The sequence below is a fragment of the Rhamphochromis sp. 'chilingali' genome (genome assembly GCF_963969265.1).
Source record: "Rhamphochromis sp. 'chilingali' genome assembly, chromosome: 2".
Classification (NCBI taxonomy): Eukaryota; Metazoa; Chordata; class Actinopteri; order Cichliformes; family Cichlidae; genus Rhamphochromis; species Rhamphochromis sp. 'chilingali'.
This window is the reverse complement of record NC_137930.1, coordinates 58839834-58861932: the sequence shown is the minus strand read 5'-3', so window position 1 is coordinate 58861932 and position 22099 is coordinate 58839834. Positions and strand designations below refer to the sequence as shown.

Here is a 22099-nt window from a genome sequence, read left to right as displayed (position 1 = left end):
CTAGGTTGTCCACATTTAACCTCTGAGTGGTCTCTATCTCAAATGGTTTTCAACTTTTTGTCCAAAATGGTCTCCAGGGTAAGTGAGCTAATGTCAAGTCGTCATTCAACACCTCTTATCTGATCTTTGGTGGATATATTTTTTTCACATCCTCTGAGATGCTCATTGTTACACCTTTTACTGTATCTGCATAGTGGAAAAATGATGTCAGTGACACTAGTACTGGTATGACTGGTTGGACTCAGTCAGTTCGGTTGGCTTTTGCAAGATTTCACTACAATGCCTTTGATGGGAGCACATGCAGCAAGGTGTGAAATGCCTCACTGACATTTGACCACATATCAGTAGTAACATGTTCTTGTTTACTGGGGGTATACTAAATGATAATTTTCTAGAATAACTCATCCCTTGTGATTAATAACTGTAAAGCATTTATCTTATTTTTAGATGATTCTGGTGGCATGCTAGCATTATATTCTTTTGACCTAAGTGCATTGCTTAAATGTGTGTGAAACATCACTCAGAGGTGCACAAATTCAGAATTACACAAGTAACCGTTTTCTGAACGTGCCTCCTCACAGTGGAATGCTGCTTTCCTCATCCTCGACTTGATAAACAAGCTGAAAACAAACAAGTTGCTCTCTTTAATCACATATTGAAAATTCCCTCACCATAAGGACCCTGGCAGAGCACGTTCTACTCTTTCGTGCACTGTGAAGATAGAGCTACATGACATTTTCATGTCTGGTCTGCCATCTCCATCACATGCTCTGCTAGCTTGCAGAAAGATGCAGATGGTTAATCATATCACTCTGTGCATCTTATTAGGTGGCATGCTGGATACCACAGACCTTTCAGTGCCAAGTGGTGCGGGCTCCAGCCCAGCGGGTAAGTCCTCCTGGAGAGATTCATTAGCTCTCTGTAGCTCTGCCCAACAGGCTTCCTGCTTAGCAAATGAGCTGGATAGTAGCATATCTATTTGTGATTGGCTAAAGACAGTCGTCAGTACCACTGACTGATTGGTTTGACTGTCTTTCCATTGCATGCAAAGGGCACACATGTCCTCTTAACAGAGAGCATGCACAATATGCTTGGTAAACGCACGTTTGAGAGATGGGAAATGGTTCCACAGCATTAAACCCTGTGTGGTGTTTGTACTTCAAAGCGGTAAAAGAGTGGGGCAATTAGCTGTCTTACTGACACGGGCAGGTAAATAAACCCAGTGTTTCCTTTAAACTTGTCGCCTCTACACAGTTCCCTCTTCTCCTGTTTCCTTCCCGTCTATTGACAGGTGCATCTGTTCCCCCCTGACTGCCCTGGCAGCCCTTATAAGGCTGGAGAGGGTCTGTAAGATGCCTAGACCAGCATAACCCTGTAGGTATTCAGGCCATGTCATTCCACTAAGTCCTCAGTACACAATGACCGGACAGCCTGTCATGAGTGAAAAGTGTCGTGTGACACGTGGAGGCAGATGGAGTTTTAACTCTTTCCTTATTTTGTTTAGCAAACTGGCAAACTGCATGACATCAAAGGTAATAACAATTTGAAGAACACTAGGATATAAGCTTTAAGAGATTTTAGGCTCGGGCTTAGTCACAGAGTTTAAAGACAACCAAAAAGAAAGTGCTCGGTTGGTTTTAAGTTTGGGTGTGGCACCAGGTCAGGGTAAAGTCAGGAGCCTCTGCCAAGGGGCGTCAGCATTTGGCACTGTATGGGCATGTTGCAGCTGTTGTTTGCAACAAGTGTGTAGCAGAGCATAGGCTACGAGGAGGACTAACTTCTCTAGCCCTGATGTCAGATGACCATTCCTGAAATGCTTATGATTTTCCCAAGTAGCCGCAGTGACCACAGTAGAGGCATTTCAAAGCAGCCAGATGGAAGATGTGTTGTGTGATATCTTCTCCCCATTTAATAGTTTTAAGTACTTTCAAACTTTTTTTTCTAAGTTAAGCAAAAGGCAAATTATTTTTATCCCATTCAACTATTGGAGTGTGATAGCCGCTTTATTTATTAGCTTTTTGTGTAAAATTTCTCCATTTTACAGGCGCACGTACTGTATATGCATGCACGATACCACAGCGAACATCACTGGCAACATTTTCTGGCAGATAAATGTCAGTTGTTCTCTCTAAAATAAGCCATCTGTTGTTCTTGTCTAGTTTCTCATTCAGATAATGGCTTGAAAGCTAATACACCTCCACAAACCAAACTGCTTCTCTTTAAGCCTCATTTTATGTGATTGAGTAGTGTGTGTACTTCACTGAGTGACAGTGCATCGCTTCTTACAACAGCTCATACAATAACACCTAATTACAAGCTCTGGTCCTTGACTGGTGAGAAAGTTGTGGTGAAAACGAAGGATTCAGGAGAGTGCTCTCTGGTATGCAGTATGGTTGCGAGCTGTATACATGCCTTCATTAATACTGAATGATTGCAAGGTCTTGAAACACATTTTCAAAGTTTGTTTGCATGCCCACCAGATGTCATTAAGTAACAGGCTCAGTGGTGCCGGAGTTTGTTTTCAGAAAGTTGTTTTTCTTTGTTGTAGTTTTACTTTATTAATCTTAGGCTGCTTGGATGTCCGCAGTTGCTGAATAATGAGGGATACTTTCCAACGTCAAATGCGTGTTTCAGTTTTTCTTCAGTCTAAAATTTTTATGGGGCGTGAACAGTTATTCCATCTGACTTCATTCTTAGCAGTTACACTTGGGACATCCTGTCTCAAATTAGTTTGCTGAGATACAACAAAAGGACCGCAGGCTACATGGCATCTAGCTATTATTGGAAAACTGCATTTGGAGCCCCTTGATTCACTTCTATCATTTCTTCTCATTCATCAAGACTCCCCCCTCCCTTTTTTTTTTTTTGCTTGAGCCTGGCGCGTGTGGGATGTTGGACACAATAAGTCACAGTGTTTTCTTTCCCCAAACTTAAAATGAAAACCGAATGTTTCACTTGTAAACACAGGGGTTTATGTAATACCCCTTACCAGACCATTTTAATAATTCAGAACAATGAACAGAAACCAAACAGCTTTCAGCGTGCACAGGTTTCAGTCAGAGAGGATTTACCAGCACAACCGATCTGTTAAGAGAAGTCTGAATATAGAATGAGAGCAGAAAAGCCCGGTGACATGCCCTATGCTGAAGGCTTGGTCTTAACTTGTGTCTGTTACCTTGGATCCCATTGAACTTTGCCGTGTATTTGTTCAGACGTGTTTTCATCCTCACTTATTTTCAAATAATTATTTCCTTCACTCATCGTCAGACGTATGAAGTCATAATCAAACTCACATTGCACACATAAGCAAGTCAGGTGGGTTATTCCGTGTCTAAATGAGCCAGTAAACACAAGACTGTGGGTCTTTGTGTCTCCGACCGGTAATGAAATCGCCAATAGTGTGACACAAATGTATTTTAAATGAGGTGGCGAAAGGACATAACTGAAATGTTAATAGATACAGTGTGACAATATTACAATTTAAGTCATGTAGAATTAGAAATATTACAACAGGAACGCTGTGAGTTTTTCTTTTACGTTTCTGAGAATATTCACATTTGGAAAATAGAGAAAGTGTTCTTCATTTTTTGCCTCCTCGATTGTAACATTTTTACAAATGCTCTGCCAGGGTCCTTATGGTGAGGGAATTTTCAATATGTGATTAAAGAGGGCAACTCGTTTGTTTTCAGCTTGTTTATCAAGTCGAGGATGAGGAATGCAATACACATATACACTACATCAGCCTATGAGTAAGCAAGACGACTTATCAGTGGATGTCTACATTTTTAACGACTTTAAAGTAGAGATGGACCGATCCGATATTACGTAGCCTATCGGTATCGGTCTGATACTGACGTAAATTACTGGATCGGATATCGGAGAGAAATAAAAAATGTAATCCGATCCATTAAATATCAAAAAAGCACCTCACAAAACTTGCGACACGGCGTAACTCAGCTCATAACCGTAGCACGTCGGAGCAGTGTGCTCACGTGATAGAGCGGCTGTGTGTATTTGTAGCCTCCCTACCAAACCAGCATTTCATCTCCGAGGAAGTGATCCCAGAGAGAAGTAAAGCAAGTCTGTAAGTTTGTCTCTGAATGTTTGTAAAGCATTCCCACGTTAAGGTTAACAACCGATATATGGAGCGAGTGCCTCTTCTCTCTCCCTCCCTCTCCTGTTGCTACTTCAATCATGAAACTGCTCAATGATCAGCTGATCGGCTTTTCTGCCGCGAGTCCGTCTCTCTTCTTTGTTTTTGGCCCACTTTGCACCAGAAAGAGGAAACCAGCGGCTGAACAACAGCAACACGTTTAACCTTGATAAGCTGTTGTTAGAATTTATTTATTATTACTTTCTACACCAGGATCCTTTTCTACGTAGCTGATGGCTGGTAACTGTGCAGGGGCGGATCTAGCAAAGTTTAGCCAGGGGGGGCCGATAGGACATTAACAGGGAAAAGGGGGGTACAAAGACATACTTTTCTTTCTTATTCTCATTTAAAATGTCTAGCTTTTAATAAATAATTATCTGAATCTTACACCCAAATTTTTAATCTGATGTAAAATATGTAGAAGTCCATTACTGTATATAGTAACTGTTAAGTCTAATATACCCTAGTAAGCTATAGTACTTTTTCCTTTGGGAAGGTACCATCTGTGCAGTCTGCAATTCTGTTGAAGAAAGATGTTGAATCTATTTAATTATTCTTGAAAAATAATTTAATTCTGTGCATTTTTTTTCACACTGCATCAAATTAAAGTTGATTACGTCGATTAAGCATCATGAGGTGGGGGGTGGTTCCCTTTTTTTTTTTTTGCTGGGAGTTTGCAACCCTATTAGTTAGGTTGCTTAATATTTCTGCTAAGTACTCTTTAAAATGCCAGAATAGGAAGGATGGAGTAGGTTTAAGTTTATTAGATTGATCAGTGTTGCTGAACTATGAAATATTTTGTGGGCAGTGTATTTTTTACATACAGGTATAACAGAATAGCTTTAGTGTTGTTGTTTATTTAAACTTGAGTATGAACTTATACAAAATGCAGCAAGATATTAAAAAACAGTTTTATTGATTAAAAAACACACTATATCGGATTCATATCGGTATCGGCAGATATCCAAATTTATGATATCGGTATCGGACATAAAAAAGTGGTATCGTGCCATCTCTACTTTAAAGTAGGCTGTTTTTAATAATGAAAGTTTGTTTCCATGGCACAAAAAGGACATACTTAAACAACATAATAAACCAACTATAACACAAGCCAGTCAAGCCGAACGCTCGCGTTACCTGCATATGTGCAATCATTTCTTTTCATGTGAAAAGACTCTGTACTCTAATCTCGTGATCCTTTCTATCTTTTCCTTTGCTATTTGTTTATTTTTTTTAACTTGTGTGCTTGTGCTGTGGCCACTATGAATGATGTGATATTCTTGTGTCAAACAGCTGTGGAGATTTTTCACTGATAAATAAACCATCATTGCCACCAACAGAACCTTAGTGCTAGTATGACTACAAGTGCTAAGAATATGCAAGTTGTATCTTACGTAGCTTGCAGGTATGAAACAAACATCTCTGAAGGAACCTTCTTGCAGTTTTAGCAAAGCTGCAACCTTAAGCCTGAAGTGTTTTCAGACAAAAAAACAGTTAAACCAGATTAATAAAATTAAGCAGATTATCAAGAGAAAGACATAATGAAATATATATAGATAAATGTATAAATATATATGCAAGTGCATGAAAACATAAAGCATACATGGAAATTTAACCCACAAACATTATTGTAATGTGGACACATTTTAAAACATCAGTTATGAATGAATGAATCCTTTATTTAAACAGCCTATTTGAGCTGAAGATCAATGAGCTACATAATAAAACAATACATTATGCACGCAATTGAGAAAAACATATGCAAGTTAAATTTGATGTTAAACCAAGAAAAATCATTTATGTCTTCTTTTGGCTATATATATGTGTGTCACCAGATGATGCATTACATTATTACTTGATATATGTTTTGAGTCGGATTTTTGATATGATTAGGGAATAAAAACAAACTAAACCAAAGCAAGGATTACATTTTGATATTTTACTGCAAAGCATTATTAGAAAACAATGTTACGTCAGACAGTTTTGGCTGCGAAGGTTGGCCTCCAATGCTGCAAGACAAATCTCTGATGTGAAAAAGGCCTTTAGTCATCTCCATCGTGTTGTTTTTCCTCAGCGTTACAAGGCAGACTTCTGTCAAAGTAAAATATTCGAGCTCACTGATTGCTATCAGCGAGGTCTTTATTTGCCAAATTGAAATCCATTTCTTTACATGAAATTCTATTTGCACTCATTGCTCCTCATTCCCACTGAATGACTTCTTCCATGCTTTTAATCAGGCTCGCTATTTTTGGGGCTTTGGACATTTAATCTGCTAATTCTGTAAACATTGTTGTCTTGCAGCAGCGTAGTCTTATATGATCAAAGTGAAGGCTGATGGCAGTAGCTGCTTGCATATACTGTTGATTCAGCGGTGAGATACTATTGTGCACTTCATAACTGTTTATTTGACCTTGAATTGTTGCTGGCCTTATCTGTAGTCAGACGGGCTATTGTTCCATTATGTTCCTATGTAAGAGTCTACTTGTTGCGCACACACTTTGTGTTTCACTGGGATAAACTGAACACAATAGAGAAATCAGCAACTTGTTGAAGTGTTACTGATCTGTTGATGCAGTGCTAGATATCATTAATTCCTTCTTCCCTTTGTTTTCAGGATTTCCGAGTGTGTTTTTCTTAAAGTATAGTTTTTCTTTCCAGACTTAAGTCAAATAAAGTGAGGCTAAGCTTCAAGTGCACCTGAAATCTTACTTTTGTTTGGTTATTGTTTTCATAAGAATTCAGCAGTCCGTTTTTTTTTATCAGAGCTCTTTTGTGTGAAATCTGCAGAATCTCACTGCAGATCTTGTGCAGATGAGTCATACAGTGTCTTGTGGTTCAAAATAAGGTACTGTAGCATGATAGAAATGGGAAGAACACATCTTTATGTGAAACGTGTTTTAAAAAGAAAATGCTTAATGGATGCAGACACTTTATGGTGATTTAGAAATTTTCAGTTTGTTTCAGAAAGATTTATTTTAATTGAGAAACTACCAAAAACATATTTCTTTAAAAAAAAAAAAAAGTCCTAATAATAATAATAACTATAAGCCGTTCTCTGTATTGTGGCATTTATTGTAGCTTTAACACCTTTTTATAAGATTTATATTTAATATTGGTTCAATACGATTACTTCTTTTATTTTCGATCGGTCCACACCCAGTGGATATAGCGATGTTTTTCAAGGGTGGTTGTCCAATGAGAAAAGGGAGAGGGAGTTCCTAAAATGTTGTTGGAACTCAAGAAAATAACTTCCTAAAATTAGTTGAATTGTTCTCAAGAAAAGGAAATGACTAATGATCATGAATGCCTAGGTGTGAATGGTGTGGGGATAGTCTAGCACATGCTGCTGTTTGTGTGCACAGTGAAAAACAACAAAGAACAACATTTTATTGTTCTTATTCAATTGTAATGGCCTCAGCTATTTCTTTTAAGCAGTCACAGTACATTTGCCAGTGAACTGCTCCTCGTCCCAAGATGCAAAGAATTGGCTTTGATGTAATCATTCACAGTAAAAATAAAGGGCTCATCAATTTTGAAATGGACATTTTATTTTTGTAAATGTGCAGGATAATTATCCCAGTCTATTAAAACTTCCCAGAGGGTTGGAAACACTTAACGCTGCATGCTGCAGCAAGCTGGAAAACAACACAGCGCGAGAGGTTTGGTTGATGACTGGGAGTGTTGTCAGTCACAGTGCATGGTTTGATGATGTGTTTCTGTTGCTGTGCGCATCTGCAGGAAATGGTTTTGTTAACCCCAGGGGCTCTCCAGGCCTCCTCAGCACAGCCAGTGGCAATGGCCTGGGTAAAGTCATGCCCACCAAGTCTCCGCCACCCCCTGGAGGGAACATGGGAATGGGAAGCCGCAAGCCAGACCTGAGGGTTGTTATCCCTCCATCAAGCAAAGGGATGATGCCCCCGCTGGTGAGTAGAGAGCACACCACTGCACACGAGTATCACTAGCTGAAGCACCTTTAAATATCTCTGCTGCAGGGCAGAGCAGAGCTTTGTTTGGTGTCTTTATCAAGCCCTTCGTAGCAGAACACTTTGCCTGGATTTTGCCCAAACATGTTTTCGATGTTATCACAAAACGTAGCGTGGTGTTCAGCTGAGGTTTCCGCCTCACTTGAACACTTGAACTCAGGACTTTTATTTATCTGAGAAGTGGGGCTCAGTGTGGTAGCGTAAGTGTCTGAGATGTGTTCACCTCTATTTCAGTGTGGACCGAACCATGGATCTGCACCCTCCCTCCATTATTCACATTCATTCTGAGGCCTATAAAAACAATAATAAGAAGAAAGCTTCAGGGTGCCCTGATCGTAGCAAACACATGAGGTTTAAGCAGACCCTCCGAGTCACGAATCGACATTCAGAAAACTGTAAAAGGGGGGTTGGGGCGGGATTTAAAGACAGTTGCAAGCAAATACCCTGATTCACCTCTGTGTGTTGTTTGTGGTGTCAGTAACAGGAGCCTTTCCAGAAAACCGATGTGTTTTGTAAATAAACCTCTGGTTACTGTGGCTGCTCCTCCTTTGCTGAGCCTCAGCTGGCCTGGAGCAGTGTTTAAACAACTGTGTGATACTGTGTCTGCTTGTGGAATACGTAGGAGTAGGACAGGTTGTGTTGCAAGAGGTGCAGGGTGGGAGGTCCTGTTCTGTCTGAGCCTACGAAGTATTTTCGACTGGTAGAGGCTGTTGAGGGCGTGGGCTGTGGCAGGTCTGCAGACAGCCTGTCATTAGGCCATAATGGTATTAAATTAATCACATCTCAGTGTGACAGAGTGTAGATGAAGACTTAATCAGGGGCCCAGGGTGTGAGCCAGATAATATCTTGTCGCCCTTGTCATGTCTTCCTACCGCTATTGATTGAGTGTGGGTATTAAGAGCCCCGGCGTGGACACAGTATGTCCCACAGCACAGAAAAGATGGAAAATGGGCTTCTTGTTCTTCCTCCCAGCACAGGGGGGATTTTTAAGTGCACAGTACTAAGCAGCCATTATTGGTACCAGCGGAGAAGCTTCGTTCGTAATTTCTGGTGATTATGATTTGATCTCAGTGCCACTCACAAATGTCAGCTCTCATTTGTGTAAGCTTCACTGACGTCCGACTGCTCCATCTTCTTTATTTACAAGACTGGAATTTTATAGCCCAACAAACCGGAGCACCAGCGCTTCATACCCACACGTGCTACGGTTTGGTGACAGCATGTATTTGCATTACATTTAAAAAAGCAAATTTAGCTGCTTTGTTCAAAGAGAGCGGGATTTACCAGTGATTGGTCACCAGAAGTTTTTATATTTATTATTGTCCCTTTTACTGTAAATTCCTGCACTTGTCACCTCCCCCCACCCCGAGCGATTTACAGCCGCTCTGCTGCTTTTCTGTAACTCTCTTCTTTTCTTCTGTTGAGGGCAGTCTGAGGAGGAGGAAATGGATTTGGTGAGTTTTGAGAAATGCCTGGGCAAATGGCTGCAATGTGAACGTGCTTCCGGTGATCACTGATGCTAGACTGAAGGCACCGCGCACACTGGAGACTGGCTCTCAGATCTCCCAGTGATAAGAAACAAGACATGGAAAAACAAAAACAACAACGACAAAAACATTAACACTGCATGCTTTGGGTTTGGCCTGTGAAAATTGCCTCGGCCTGTTAAATTGGCTCCTCTATTCCCAACACGTCAATGTTAGTCATATACCACCAGAGTTTATGTGTGAAAGTGTGTGTGTGACAGAGAAGGAGAGCGAGAGAAAGGAAGAGGGGGAGAAAGCAGATCAGTGATTACTTTTTAAAATTATTTTACGCATAGTTTCATGTTTTACAACTCAAAGAGTGATGAGTAAATTATAAATCATTTATATTTTTTAAGCCAGAGAGGATTACATCATCTTAAATGATATCACCTTACGAGATACTCGGTGAAGTCATCTGGCTGGAGAGTGTTGGAACAATGCGAGGAAGCCATCGACTGTAGATCATGATGCAATGGCGCTTCAAACACGACTGCTGGCAGCTGCACATATGTTTGTTACATTAAACACAGGGGAATTTTATAGTATTGTTCTAAACTTTTGCTGCGTTTCATTAGTGGATCTGCAACTCACTGAAGAGTTTACTGCATGACCACAACAAGCTGCATTTTTTTTGCGGACTGCATGCCAGTCACTGCACTAAAAACCACTGGGGCTCTGCTGTGTGTCACTCTGGGTGCTGATATGTGTCATATACGCATATATATACATATACATAATATTCGGGTGTGAAACTGATCTCCAGACTCACTTTAATGGCTCACTCTGATTGTTTTTGCGGTGGACTCTTGTGGAGTGGAGCTTGCCCAAAACGAGTGTTCTTAACTCTTTAATAACACTAACAAAATGTATTTGTCGTGCTTTTAATTGCACATCAGCAATTCTGTACTGACGTCGGTCAGCTTTCTACTTTGAATAGCAGAATTCTACCTAAATTTATTGCAAAGCTCTCTCAACGTTTTTCTGTATATATTAAATATAAACGAATCTGTAGGTAATCAGACTAAATATATCAGTTTATTGTTAGGTGTCCTCATTTTTTAATCTACTTTCATAAACTTTTTAATGCACACAGTCAATAAAAAATCAGAAAGAGCGGAACATTTACAGCAATGAAGTTACACTGCCACCTTGTGGCAGCTTTTATTATTACATGCACATTCTTGACACGACCTTTAGTACAGAATATGGAACACTTTGAAAAAAAATAGTCATTAAAAAAACTGGATCATTTGTAGCCTTTACATTAGGGACTTTTAACTTTGCCCAAGAGCTACTTTAGCGAAATGACTGAATCATCTGCAGTATTTATCAGGTAAAATAATAAAAGGATCAAAAGACAAACAAAGAAAGGATTTTACTTTATTCAGTAACTACAGCTTCATTAAACTGAAAATGCTTTAGTTACATTTTGAAAACATTAGGCACAGGTGAAAACTCATCAATAAGTCGTATTCAGTGCAGCCTGCCCCTGGCATTATATGGCTGATTTGGCACGCAGCCTCTAAGTCGAGTAACACGACGCTAAATGAAGTGTTTTAAATGATACTATTGGCACTGTTTAGCATCCAAGTGTGATATTTTTATAGTGCCATGTTTTGAGCTAAAGTATTTTCTTTGTTGTTTGTGTTTTTTGCAGAACACTCAGAGGATAAGCAGTTCCCAGTCCACCCAGCCGCTGGCTACTCCAGTCGTGTCTGTCACCACCCCCAGCTTACCCCCACAGGGCCTGGTCTACTCAGGCATGACCACCTCCTACAATCCTGCTGGTGAGTCTGGACTCGCTCACCCCCCTCCCAGACTGACAACAACCTTTTTGGCCGAGATTATTTGCACAACACGCTGTTGGTTCCTGCTCTTTTCTCATTGGCACACAGTGTTGTAACTGAAATGCGAGTGAGTTCTCAGTGTGCGTGGTTGCTTTTTTTTTTTTTTTTTTAAACAGAGTACTCCCTGAGCAGTGCAGAGATCTCTTCCCTACAGGGCTTCAGCTCTCCTGGGCTCTCGCTGGGCTCCATGTCGGCATGGCAACAGCATCAACTGGGCCAAGCAGCTCTTAATTCTTTGGTGTGAGTAACACACTTACAAACAAAAGCACACTCTCCAGACGCCCTCACATAAAAGCAACACCCACTGTGCTCTGTGATATCATACTGAATCACACATCTACAGTCCTGGCTTTTCACATTATTTCAGTTCATATTTGTTCGCTCGTTGTTTTTGACCAAGAACAAAATGTCTCGCTTATCTTTGCTGCAGTGGCGGAGGTCACCTACCTCAGGGTTCCAACCTATCTATCAGCACCAGCCAGAGCATAAACATCAAGTCTGAGCCTATCTCACCGCCACGGGAGCGCGTCACCCCGTCTGGGTTCCCCTCACAGCAGCCGCAGCAAGGGTCCAGCCGACAGGAAGTTCTGGGACGTTCACCTGCCGACAGCCTCAGCTCGTCTTGTAGCTCATATGATGGCAGTGATCGCGAGGACCACCGGCCAGACTTCCACTCCCCGCTGGGGCTGGGCAGACCCCCTGCTGGCTCGGAGGACAGGGAGAGCCCATCGGTCAAGCGCTTGCGCATGGACACATGGGTGACATAAAGAGCTCTGATCAAGCCTCCAGTCACCAGCCGGTCAGAGAGAGAGGGAGGGGTTAGACATGGAGATAAAAGAGAGAGAAAGAGGGAAAAAGAGAGAGTGAGGGAAAGAGAGAGAAAGAGAGAGAGAGAGAGAGAGAGCAAGGGTCCTTACAGCTATCATTGTCATGCTATTATTCAACTCCACTTCAGTTTGTATGACTGAGATGTAATGTAATAAGACGTGTCAGGACATATCTAAAGTTAATTCTCAGACTGATAAAATAAGATTAAAAACTCAGCTAGGTGGACTGAATTATATGCACAAACAGGTGGTATCAGGTACTTGGTGCAATTCAGGAGACGCTGCAGAAGAAAGATGTTCAAAGAAAATCGTTAAACAATAGGCGGTAGATTACTTTAGTCACTGGTCTAGTCAGACACTTACATGTAGTTGCTGTTTTTGCTGTTGTGCTTGCAAGTTGCAAACAGTCAGAGAAAATTGTGTTGCTTTCAGGCTGAGGACCCGTGCATATGATATTTCACTGCAAGAACTGTCTTTAAAATCATGCTGTAATCACACAAGACCTTTATATTAAGTGGCCTCTCCTAATTTATTGACTGAGTGGATCAGGCGCGCATCAGTTTAAAGGACCAGTGTGTGGGATTTGGTAGAATTTAGCTGCGATGGTGTGTGTTGCAAATTGATCCCTCACTTTTCCCCTTCCGAGGCCGCCAATGTAGAAACGTGAAAGGTTTGTCCACGTTTGTCCTACATGATCGACTCCGTGGAAGAAAATACTGCTCTAATTATAAGCCACACATCCCCCCCTTCAAAACGTAAAAAACAAATTCAATTGCAATTGACTACACACTAATTCAAACATGTTTGTGAATGCTGTAATATACGCCTGCCGTTGGATACTCAAACATCCAGCACACTGGTCCTTTTTATCGAAGTTACACAGATATTTTGATCCTACAGTAAATCGTTGCAACAGTTGAGACTACTTTAGCGAATACGTGAAACATAAATGTCGGGGGTAAAAATGAGATAGGAGCAGAATCTATTGCAATAATGACAATAACTATTCATTTTATAATTTAAAAGATTAGGGTATGTAAATGTGCAATTAAGATAATGCCCAGTTGAGCTGGTGAGAAAGTCAGCATGTTCACGTTTGTGTAACAGTTCATCAGTAATATAAGCCAAAGCTGTTCTTTTGTGTTGTTTTGTACAGTTGCATTGATTTCTCCTAACAACTCACTCAAACGCACCGTTTCTTTCATCACAGTTCTTATTTGTTATTGTGCTTTTAATATAGTTTAAAGTCATGTAAACCAGATCTTGAATCGATATCGAAAGCCATGAACATTTGCTGTTCTGTTTGTGTAATTGATCATTTGAGCCAAACGTCGTCTTTTGTTGTGTAAATAGCGACTTTAATATATATTACCAGGGTGTGAGTACATGCTGAATGTACTGTATGATCACCGTTTTCAAGGAAAGTATATTTTTGTGGTTTACAGCCAAGTTTACAAGAGTACACCCTTAAAGAAAAAGGAAAAAAAAGTAGATCATTCACTGGTCAATATTTACTATTATGTTAGTCTCTTTGAAAATGAACCGCCAACATAAAACTCCCATGTGTTTAGTTCCAGATGGCTAATTTGTTTTGTCTCTCTTTTTAGTGGTTTAGTGGTGATTGTTTGTCCTGATGACATTGTAATAACAATGCTGTGAGGTTGAAGTTCCACTATTTTCATATTTCTTAAGGATAATCACAAGGCTAGGGGAAATAGGGTTTCTTCTCACCTATTGTGCTGGCCTGTGTTAGCAGCTGCTGAATACACTGCCACCATTCAAGTCCAAGGTCCAAGCCCCTCACTGAGGAATAATCTATTGTTAATGCGTGTAGCTCGACTGAAAGACACGTCATCTCTCAAGCCATTTCCGCTATCGTGCTATTGGTTCATGCAATTAAAGGAAGACACATGGACATGGCAGAAGTGGCTGCTGACCTTCGTACAAAACCAGTCATGCCTGTTCCCACGTGTAGTTGTAAATATGTAAGTCTGCTTGAACTGTCCGTCACAATTGTGTGCAAAAACACCCATGTGTGTCATGAATTGGCTACGCAAACTTCATCTTATCTCCATTTCCCGTTTGAGTAGTGCAGCCTGAGGAACAGTGAAAATCTGAAGCTGTTAAGGTCATGTAAAGACAGGAGATGGTGTTCAGGGGGAGGGGCTGTGACTTGTTTTCTTCTTCATCCTCACTGGAAAGGAATCATTCAGCAGCCAAATCATAATAAAACACACTGACTGACTTCAATCTCACTGCTGAAAGGCACACATTTGTATGAGAAGTTTGCTGTACAAGACGAGTGTTGCTGTGTCTTCGCCATGGCTTTTCTTGTGTGCGTTTCTGAGGTTTCTGACCTATGCTGCCCCCATCAACAGCTCCATGGTTGCTCACGTCTGTAATGATCTATGCAGTTAACCCCGATTCACATTAAACATACAGAATATGATGTCATTACAGGTCACGTTTAGTCTGCGGTGCATTAGGAAGACGAGTGTTAAAGACTGTTAGCCTCCTAAAGTGCCACAGAAGGAAGTTGCTGGAGTACAAGTTAGGTCTAATACATTTCATTAAATTATTTATTTGGATACCCTATGTCAATTTCCACATACTCACATGGTGTATAGTAATCCATAGTGTAATGTAGTTTTAACACAGCTGGTGAGAATAGCAATAATAAAAGACTACAACGAAAACCATCTGCCTGTCTGGGCAGCATCACCTCGAAGTTGAGCACATATTTTAGCACTCGATAACATATCAGGGAATTTTGTAGTTGCTCTATCTATATGCACAGTTAGGAAAATGCCTTATCCCAAAGAGAAATGACACCGCTTTTACTTTCCCTCAGTAAAACAAAGACAATGCAGATTTCAAGCAAACATGACCAGACCTGCCTCGTCTCAGATAGGACACACGCAAGAAAACGCACGGCGAATGCACTGCGATACACTTTGCTCTTTTGGTCTCTGTCCAAGTTGTGCACAACTGATGAATGTGAAAGGAAAGGGTAATCAATGAACCTCTGTCGAGGACTTTCTTCACTTTGCTGTGCAAGAGTACACTGCTTTGCTTCACTGCTTTTATAAACAGAACTACGTGTTTGGTAAGTGTTTGTAGTTGATAGTTCACTTAACTAAAGAAGCTGTTTTCGGTTTGAATGCTCAGACCGTTTGGCGGCACAAGCTGGACTTTGTTGCCAATAATGACATTATTTGTTTCAGAATCAAAATAGATTTGAAGTTAATCTACATTTTATTTCCCTTGAATGTGTTCCTTTATTTTCAGCATAAATATTCAAGTGAACTTTTTATTAAACAATTAAGATACTATGCTAGATGTTGTACAAAATTTGTATTCTTCACAAAAGTACAAAATATTGGCTTTTAATGTGTAATTTAGGTTATCTCTCTTATTCTGTATAAAATGAAGTAAACAACTCTTTCATAGAATTTGTTCTCCTGTGAAGTCCCAAACAGTAGAAACTGTCAACTTTATTAAACACCTCAGTGTATGCTCAGTCTGATCTCACTGTCTATTTATCTTTGAATTATGCAAAGACTTTTTTCCCCCTCGTCTCTTATATTGGTGTACTATATTTATTTGGTTCACTGGGCCCACTGCCATTGTCAATTAGATGCAAGCTGAACAGGCAGCACATTGCGTCTAAAAACTTGAAAAAACCCAGAATTTATATAAGAAATGTTAAATTTCCAGTTTGTGTATTTTAAAATCATATTAATTTCCAATGAAAAAGTAGGACTACTGCACTGGAAAAAAACCCAAATAACTGTCCATTGAATCCAATCATGTGTGATCACGTGTAATATTAAGTAATTTTCTGCCTATGCATTAACTTCTACATAGATTTTATTTTATATATTGTATATGATTTGGAAATTTGTATTTACTACAATGAAAATCTTCCATGTATTGCAATGAAGAATCTCTAAGTTTGTCAAGTTAATACAACAATATTATTGTTAGAACAGCTACAAATTATATATAGTAGAAACCATATTTTTTGCATTCAGCTGTTACAGGCACCAGTAGAGAACAGTGTATTTGCATGCTATTGCCTGCAGGAGGCACTGCAGTACAATCAATTAGTCAATAGTTTGCTGGGCCGTTACTAAAGCAGGGGAATGTACTGCAAAGGAAAACTAGTTTATTCCATCTCTCTTGATCTACTTTGACTAAAGCTTCTTATTAGTGGGCTCTATATTAATTTTATGTCTACTATACAAATGTGTATGTGGAAGATGGGAGATGACAGACGTTATGAGCCATCAATATATGAATATGAGGTTAAATGGACACACCAAAAAGTAAGGGAAAAATAAAATGTAAAAAAACAAAACAACACAAGTATAGGCTTTAACATGACAATGAGAAGGGGAAAAAAAACAACAAAAAACCATTTGGGGACTGAATCACTGATCACACCAAAAGTCAAAGTTAAAGTTGTCATATTTTTATATATTGAGACATTATTTGGAAAGTTCGATATTTTTAGTGTTGTTCCTTACCTTTTGAGGCTTTTTGAAAAAAGGAAAGTTCTACAGAATTTCAGTAGAATACTAAACACACCCCATGATTCAACAGCTTTTGCAACAAAAAGTCGAAGTAATTGCTTCCTTTGTGACTTTATCAGTCTCTCACATTGTTGTGGAGGAATTTTTCCCACTTTTCATTACAACATTTCAGTTTCAGTTGATTAAGGTTTGCAGTCATTCATTTATGCACACGTCTCTTAAACATTTCAATCAAATTGAGGTTTAGACTTTGACTGGACTATTGCAACACCTTGATTCTTCTTCTTCTTCTTTTTAGTTATTCTGTTATAGATTTGCTGGTGTGTATGTAATCGTCGCTCTATAGTTTCAGTTGTAGTTAAACTTTATCAGAGGAGTTCATGGTCAACTCAATGACTACAAGGTGCCCAGGTCCCATAGCTAAAAGATAATCATCACACCTCCACCACCATGATGCAAGGTTTATGCTGATATGCTGTGTTTGGATTCCATGGCTCTGTGCATCATGGCAAAACTGCTCTACTTTGGTCTTATCTGTTCAAAGGAAATCGTGTACAAAGTTTTGTGTTATGTTTGGATGCTATGCTAAGCTATGCTTCCAAACCAACGCGTATTTGTTCAGTCTTTTTCTAATTTCTGCCATGGACTGAGGCCTGTAGAGTCTGAGGCATAGTTCTCAGTTTTGTTTTGGTTTTTTTAATTTCTCTGAACATTGTATGGTCTTACTTTGGAGAGGATTTGCTGGGAAGACCATTCCGGAGAAGACCATGTTACTGTGTTAACATACCTGGATGCTTCAGACAGAAAACCAAACCCTCTGCTTTTGTAAAGGTTGTTGGTTCTCACTTAGCAGCTGAAACCTACCCTCTTAAATCCCATGGAAGCAGTAAGAGTTTTGTTTTTCACAGGACTACACAGTGTTTTTGCAATAGACTTTCATTCCTGACAGCAGGAAAATCACAGGTGGAGCTGATGACATTAATGACTCATGACTCAGTTCCAATCAATGTCCTAGTAAACTGTGACCCTGCAGCAACATACGTAATAGCAGGGCCTCCCATAAATGGAATGCAGACATCTTTAATACACCTATTCCTTTCTAGTCATGGCAAGTCAAAGTGTTTATTAGTGGGTGGGTCCATTTAGAGGACAACTCTGTATATTTTTACTATATTTTCATCTGCCACCTGCACTTGCTAGTTACTTACCAAATTGTAAACAAACCGATTCTTCTATTGCACTTTACTACTTGAGCACCTTAAACAACATGCCCCATTCACTCATTCATTTTCTACACTTTTTTTTTTAACATCTAAGTGATTTCTAGCTAACATTCGCACACATTAGTTTGGATGAACACATCAGGAGCAACACAGGCCTCAGTATCTCCAATCTCAAATTGGAAGGTCATCTTCTAATCCCCTCGATTAGCGGATGACCTGCTCTACCTCCTGAGCCACAGGTCAGCACAGGCTTGAAAATAATTACCTCTCCTACAACAGATTAAATAGTTACAGTTTTAACCCATTTGGCCACTGACAATGTTTAAATCTTAAGCTCAAACCCTGGTAAGAACTATTTCTTTACTTTTACTTTCATCACTTTGAATGCAGTTTGTGTGTGTGTGTGTGTGTGTAAAGGATTACTTACAGAGAGGCATTGTCAAACAAGTAAAAAATCCTGAAAGGTCATTTCCCCATGGCAAACTATCAAACTGTTCACTCAGTGTTACATATTAGTTTGTTAACACTGCCCAGCTGCACAGTTCTAACATTAGCATTTTATTGCCCAGGTATTCAAATCAAATCAAATCAAATCAAATCACTTTTATTGTCACATCACATGTGCAGGCACACTGGCACAGCACATGCGAGTGAAATTCTTGTGTGCGAGCCCCACAAGCAACAGAGATGTGCAAACACAACAACACAAACGAGCAAAATACAAGAATGGCCAACCTGAAACTAATAAATATATGTACAATATATAATAGTGTATGCATTTCTGGATGTGTATACTAAATATTTTCCTACGTGTGTGTGTGTGTGTGTGTGTGTGTGTGTGTGTGTGTGTGTGTGTGTGTGTGTGTGTGTACACATTTTTACAAATTAAATAGTAAAAAAATAAAATAAAATAATAATAATAATAATAATAAAATATATAAAATATACAGAGTTGAATATGTGCAAAACAAGTGGCATTTATATACAGTGTGGAGTGCATAATGTTGAAGTTCCAGTAGTGAAGCTGAGGTGTCTATGACGTGTTCAGCAGTCTGATGGCCTGATGGAAAAAGCTGTCTCTCAGTCTGCTGGTACGGGACCGGATGCTGCAGAACCTCCTTCCTGATGGAAGCAGTCTGAACGGTTTATGGCTGGGGTGACTGGAGTCCTTGATGATCCTCCCCGCTTTCCTCAGGCACCGCTTCCTGTAGATGTCTTGGAGGGAGGGAAGCTCACCTCCAATTATCCGTTCAGAGCACCGCACTACTCGCTGGAGAGCTTTGCAGTTGTAGGCAGTGCTGTTGCCATACCAGGTGGTGATGCATCCAGTGAGGATGCTCTCAATGGCACAGTGATAGAAGGTCCTGAGGATGCGGGGGCTCATGCCGAATCTTTTCAGTCTCCTGAGAAAGAAGAGGCGCTGCTGCGCCTTCTTCACTGTTTTGTTTGTGTGTACTGACCACGTAAGATCCTCAGCCAGGTGTACTCCAAGGAACCGGAAGCTGCTCACTCTCTCCACAGCAGCGCCGTTGATGGTGATGGGGGTGTGTACTTCTCTGCACCTCCGGAAGTCCACTATCAACTCCTTTGTCTTTGCGACGTTGAGGGTGAGATGGTTGTCTTGACACCAGTGGGTCAGGGCGCTGACCTCCTCCCTGTAAGCCGTCTCATCACCGTTGGTGATAAGACCCACCACTGTAGTGTCGTCCGCAAACTTCACAATGATGTTGGAGCTGTTAGTGGCTGTGCAGTCGTAGGTGTAGAGTGAGTACAGGAGAGGGCTCAGTACACACCCCTGTGGAGCACCAGTGTTCAGTGTGATGGGGGATGAGGTGATGCTGCCCAGTCTGACCACCTGGCGTCTGTCAGACAGGAAGCTAAGGATCCAGCTGCAGAGGGAGCTGCTCAGTCCTAGATCCTGCAGTTTCCTGTCCAGCTTCGAGGGAACGATGGTATTGAATGCTGAGCTGTAATCTACAAACAGCATCCTCACATACGTGTCTCTCTTCTCCAGGTGTGACAGGGCAGTGTGTAGTGTCAGGGCTATGGCATCATCAGTGGACCTGTTGTGGCGGTATGCAAACTGTAGAGGGTCCAGTGAGTCGGGTAGTGCAGAGCAGATGAAGTCCCTGACCAGCTTCTCGAAGCATTTGCTTACGATGGGGGTCAGGGCTACAGGTCGCCAGTCGTTCAATGAGGAGATGGTGGAGGATTTGGGTACAGGGACGATGGTGGCCATTTTGAAGCAGGCTGGGACTACAGACAGAGAGAGGGAAAGGTTGAAGATGTGCGTGAACACTCCAGCCAGCTGAGCCGCGCATGACCTGAGGACGCGGCCGGGAATCCCGTCCGGACCAGTAGCTTTGCGTGCGTTCACCTTCCTGAAGCACTTCCGCACATTGACTAAGGTACCATTATTAAGGTAAGAAAAAAAAACATGCAGGTAATTGTTACAACCTGTATCAGCGAAAGACAGATTATGATTTTATTTTACACTTTGAATCTTGAGGTTTTTGCACACATTCTCCGTGTGATTCCTTGATTTCTTAAACAGGCAGCTGGAGTCTGATGGTTGGGAAAGGTTGGGTCACATTTCACTGCGTGTTATACTTGTATAACTATGTACGTGACAAATAAAAGGATCTTGAATCTTGAAGCAGTGGGAACAGTTCAGTGCATCAAATATCCATCAGAGTATAGTTCAGAATCATAGATGTTAGGCTGAGCAATTACTGCTCGAAGTATAGAACCGACTTTTGTCCGCTGGTTTATTTTAAATGTGCTGGCCAAAATTTTCTCTCTGAATTAAAGTCGACTTTCTCTAGAAAACTCTGCTTTTTCACATCTTGTGTAGGCAGGGTCTCATCATCCATTTATGTACAGAACTGTTATTACAGTGTAATCTCTAATCAGATGCTGAGATTACCTGAGAGGGAAACAACAAAATCCTGCACTTCCTTAAGCGCATGTAAACATGGGTGTAGTTAAAGTTTGAGTGGGGAAGGTGGGATGTGTGTGCATTTGGGGTGTGGGTCATAGACTCTACAATCTAACCACTGTAGAAAATCTGAGGCATTATACTGTTATATGTCACACATTTAAATATTCATTTCCATAAAATCATTAAGGTAGAATGGAAAACTGAATCAGGTTGTCAGTTATCAGGGGAATGAGTCTGAAAAATGCATACTTGTTAAATTAATTGTTGAATACATGGTCAAACAGTGGTCACAGACACCATAAACATTGGACAGCATCAACACCTTTTGGACTAATCCTTAGTGTTAGTGTTGGAGGGGTCATTTATCAGCTAAGCTATCTAGACTGGTTAACAAGTTTCATTAATAAACTGTGTGGGTTCAACAGAGACACAATCATCAAATCTGAAGCAAAGGATTGTCTGCACCACACGGCAACTCAAAACATTACTCAGCTAGTCCTTTAAAAATGCTGCGCAAGATTAGAACAGCATGCATTAAAACACTCACTTCATAGCGGAGGTGAGGCCTAATGAGACTAGAAGGCCACCTGCCATTCAATATGGCCACACCCTTAACTCATTTATGCAAAATGTACTCATTCAGAGTTGTTATGAAGGGATAAACTAGACTCCATCTCTTTTCCTTTTTTGTACCAGGTTAAATCCCTTGTGGAAAGAGCCACAAGTGGCACCTAGAGGAACTACAGTTTTTGGCACTTTATTCCTGGACTCCATTTTTCTCCATGTTTGAAACTTGGTTAAGGTGCTATCATATTTAATTAGTCAAAGACATTCATTAAAAAATAAATAAATAAACAAACAAAAATGTAGTTTATTCCAATGTGAAGTAAAAACGAATGAGTTTGTGAATCTCAACATTGTTTTCGTGTTTTTTGTAATGCGTTTTTTAATTTAAAAATGAAGAGCATGCATGTATATCCTCATTATAAGAAGACCAGTAACTTAGCAATAAAAATAAAAATTAACTGACAATTTCAGTTTTATGATGAGGATTTTACTAATGA

At 40.3% G+C, this 22099-nt stretch overlaps 1 protein-coding gene across 6 annotated transcripts in view; it reads left to right on the top strand.

Moving 5' to 3' along the window:
- Positions 1-15860, top strand: part of mef2aa (myocyte enhancer factor 2aa) — a 67828-nt gene extending 51968 nt beyond the window's left edge. For 4 of the 6 annotated variants that reach the window (XM_080873058.1, XM_080873057.1, XM_080873060.1 and 1 more), the window contains exons 6-10: positions 7892-8076; positions 9567-9590; positions 11320-11449; positions 11626-11749; positions 11940-15860. In XM_080873058.1, coding sequence (XP_080729184.1) covers positions 7892-8076; positions 9567-9590; positions 11320-11449; positions 11626-11749; positions 11940-12276 — 800 coding nt within the window. In that variant the 3' untranslated portion in view covers positions 12277-15860. The remainder of the gene's footprint in view (positions 1-7891; positions 8077-9566; positions 9591-11319; positions 11450-11625; positions 11750-11939) is intronic. The other 2 variants (XM_080873061.1, XM_080873062.1) reach the window with 1 other exon arrangement.
- Positions 15861-22099: the final 6239 nt, after the last annotated feature.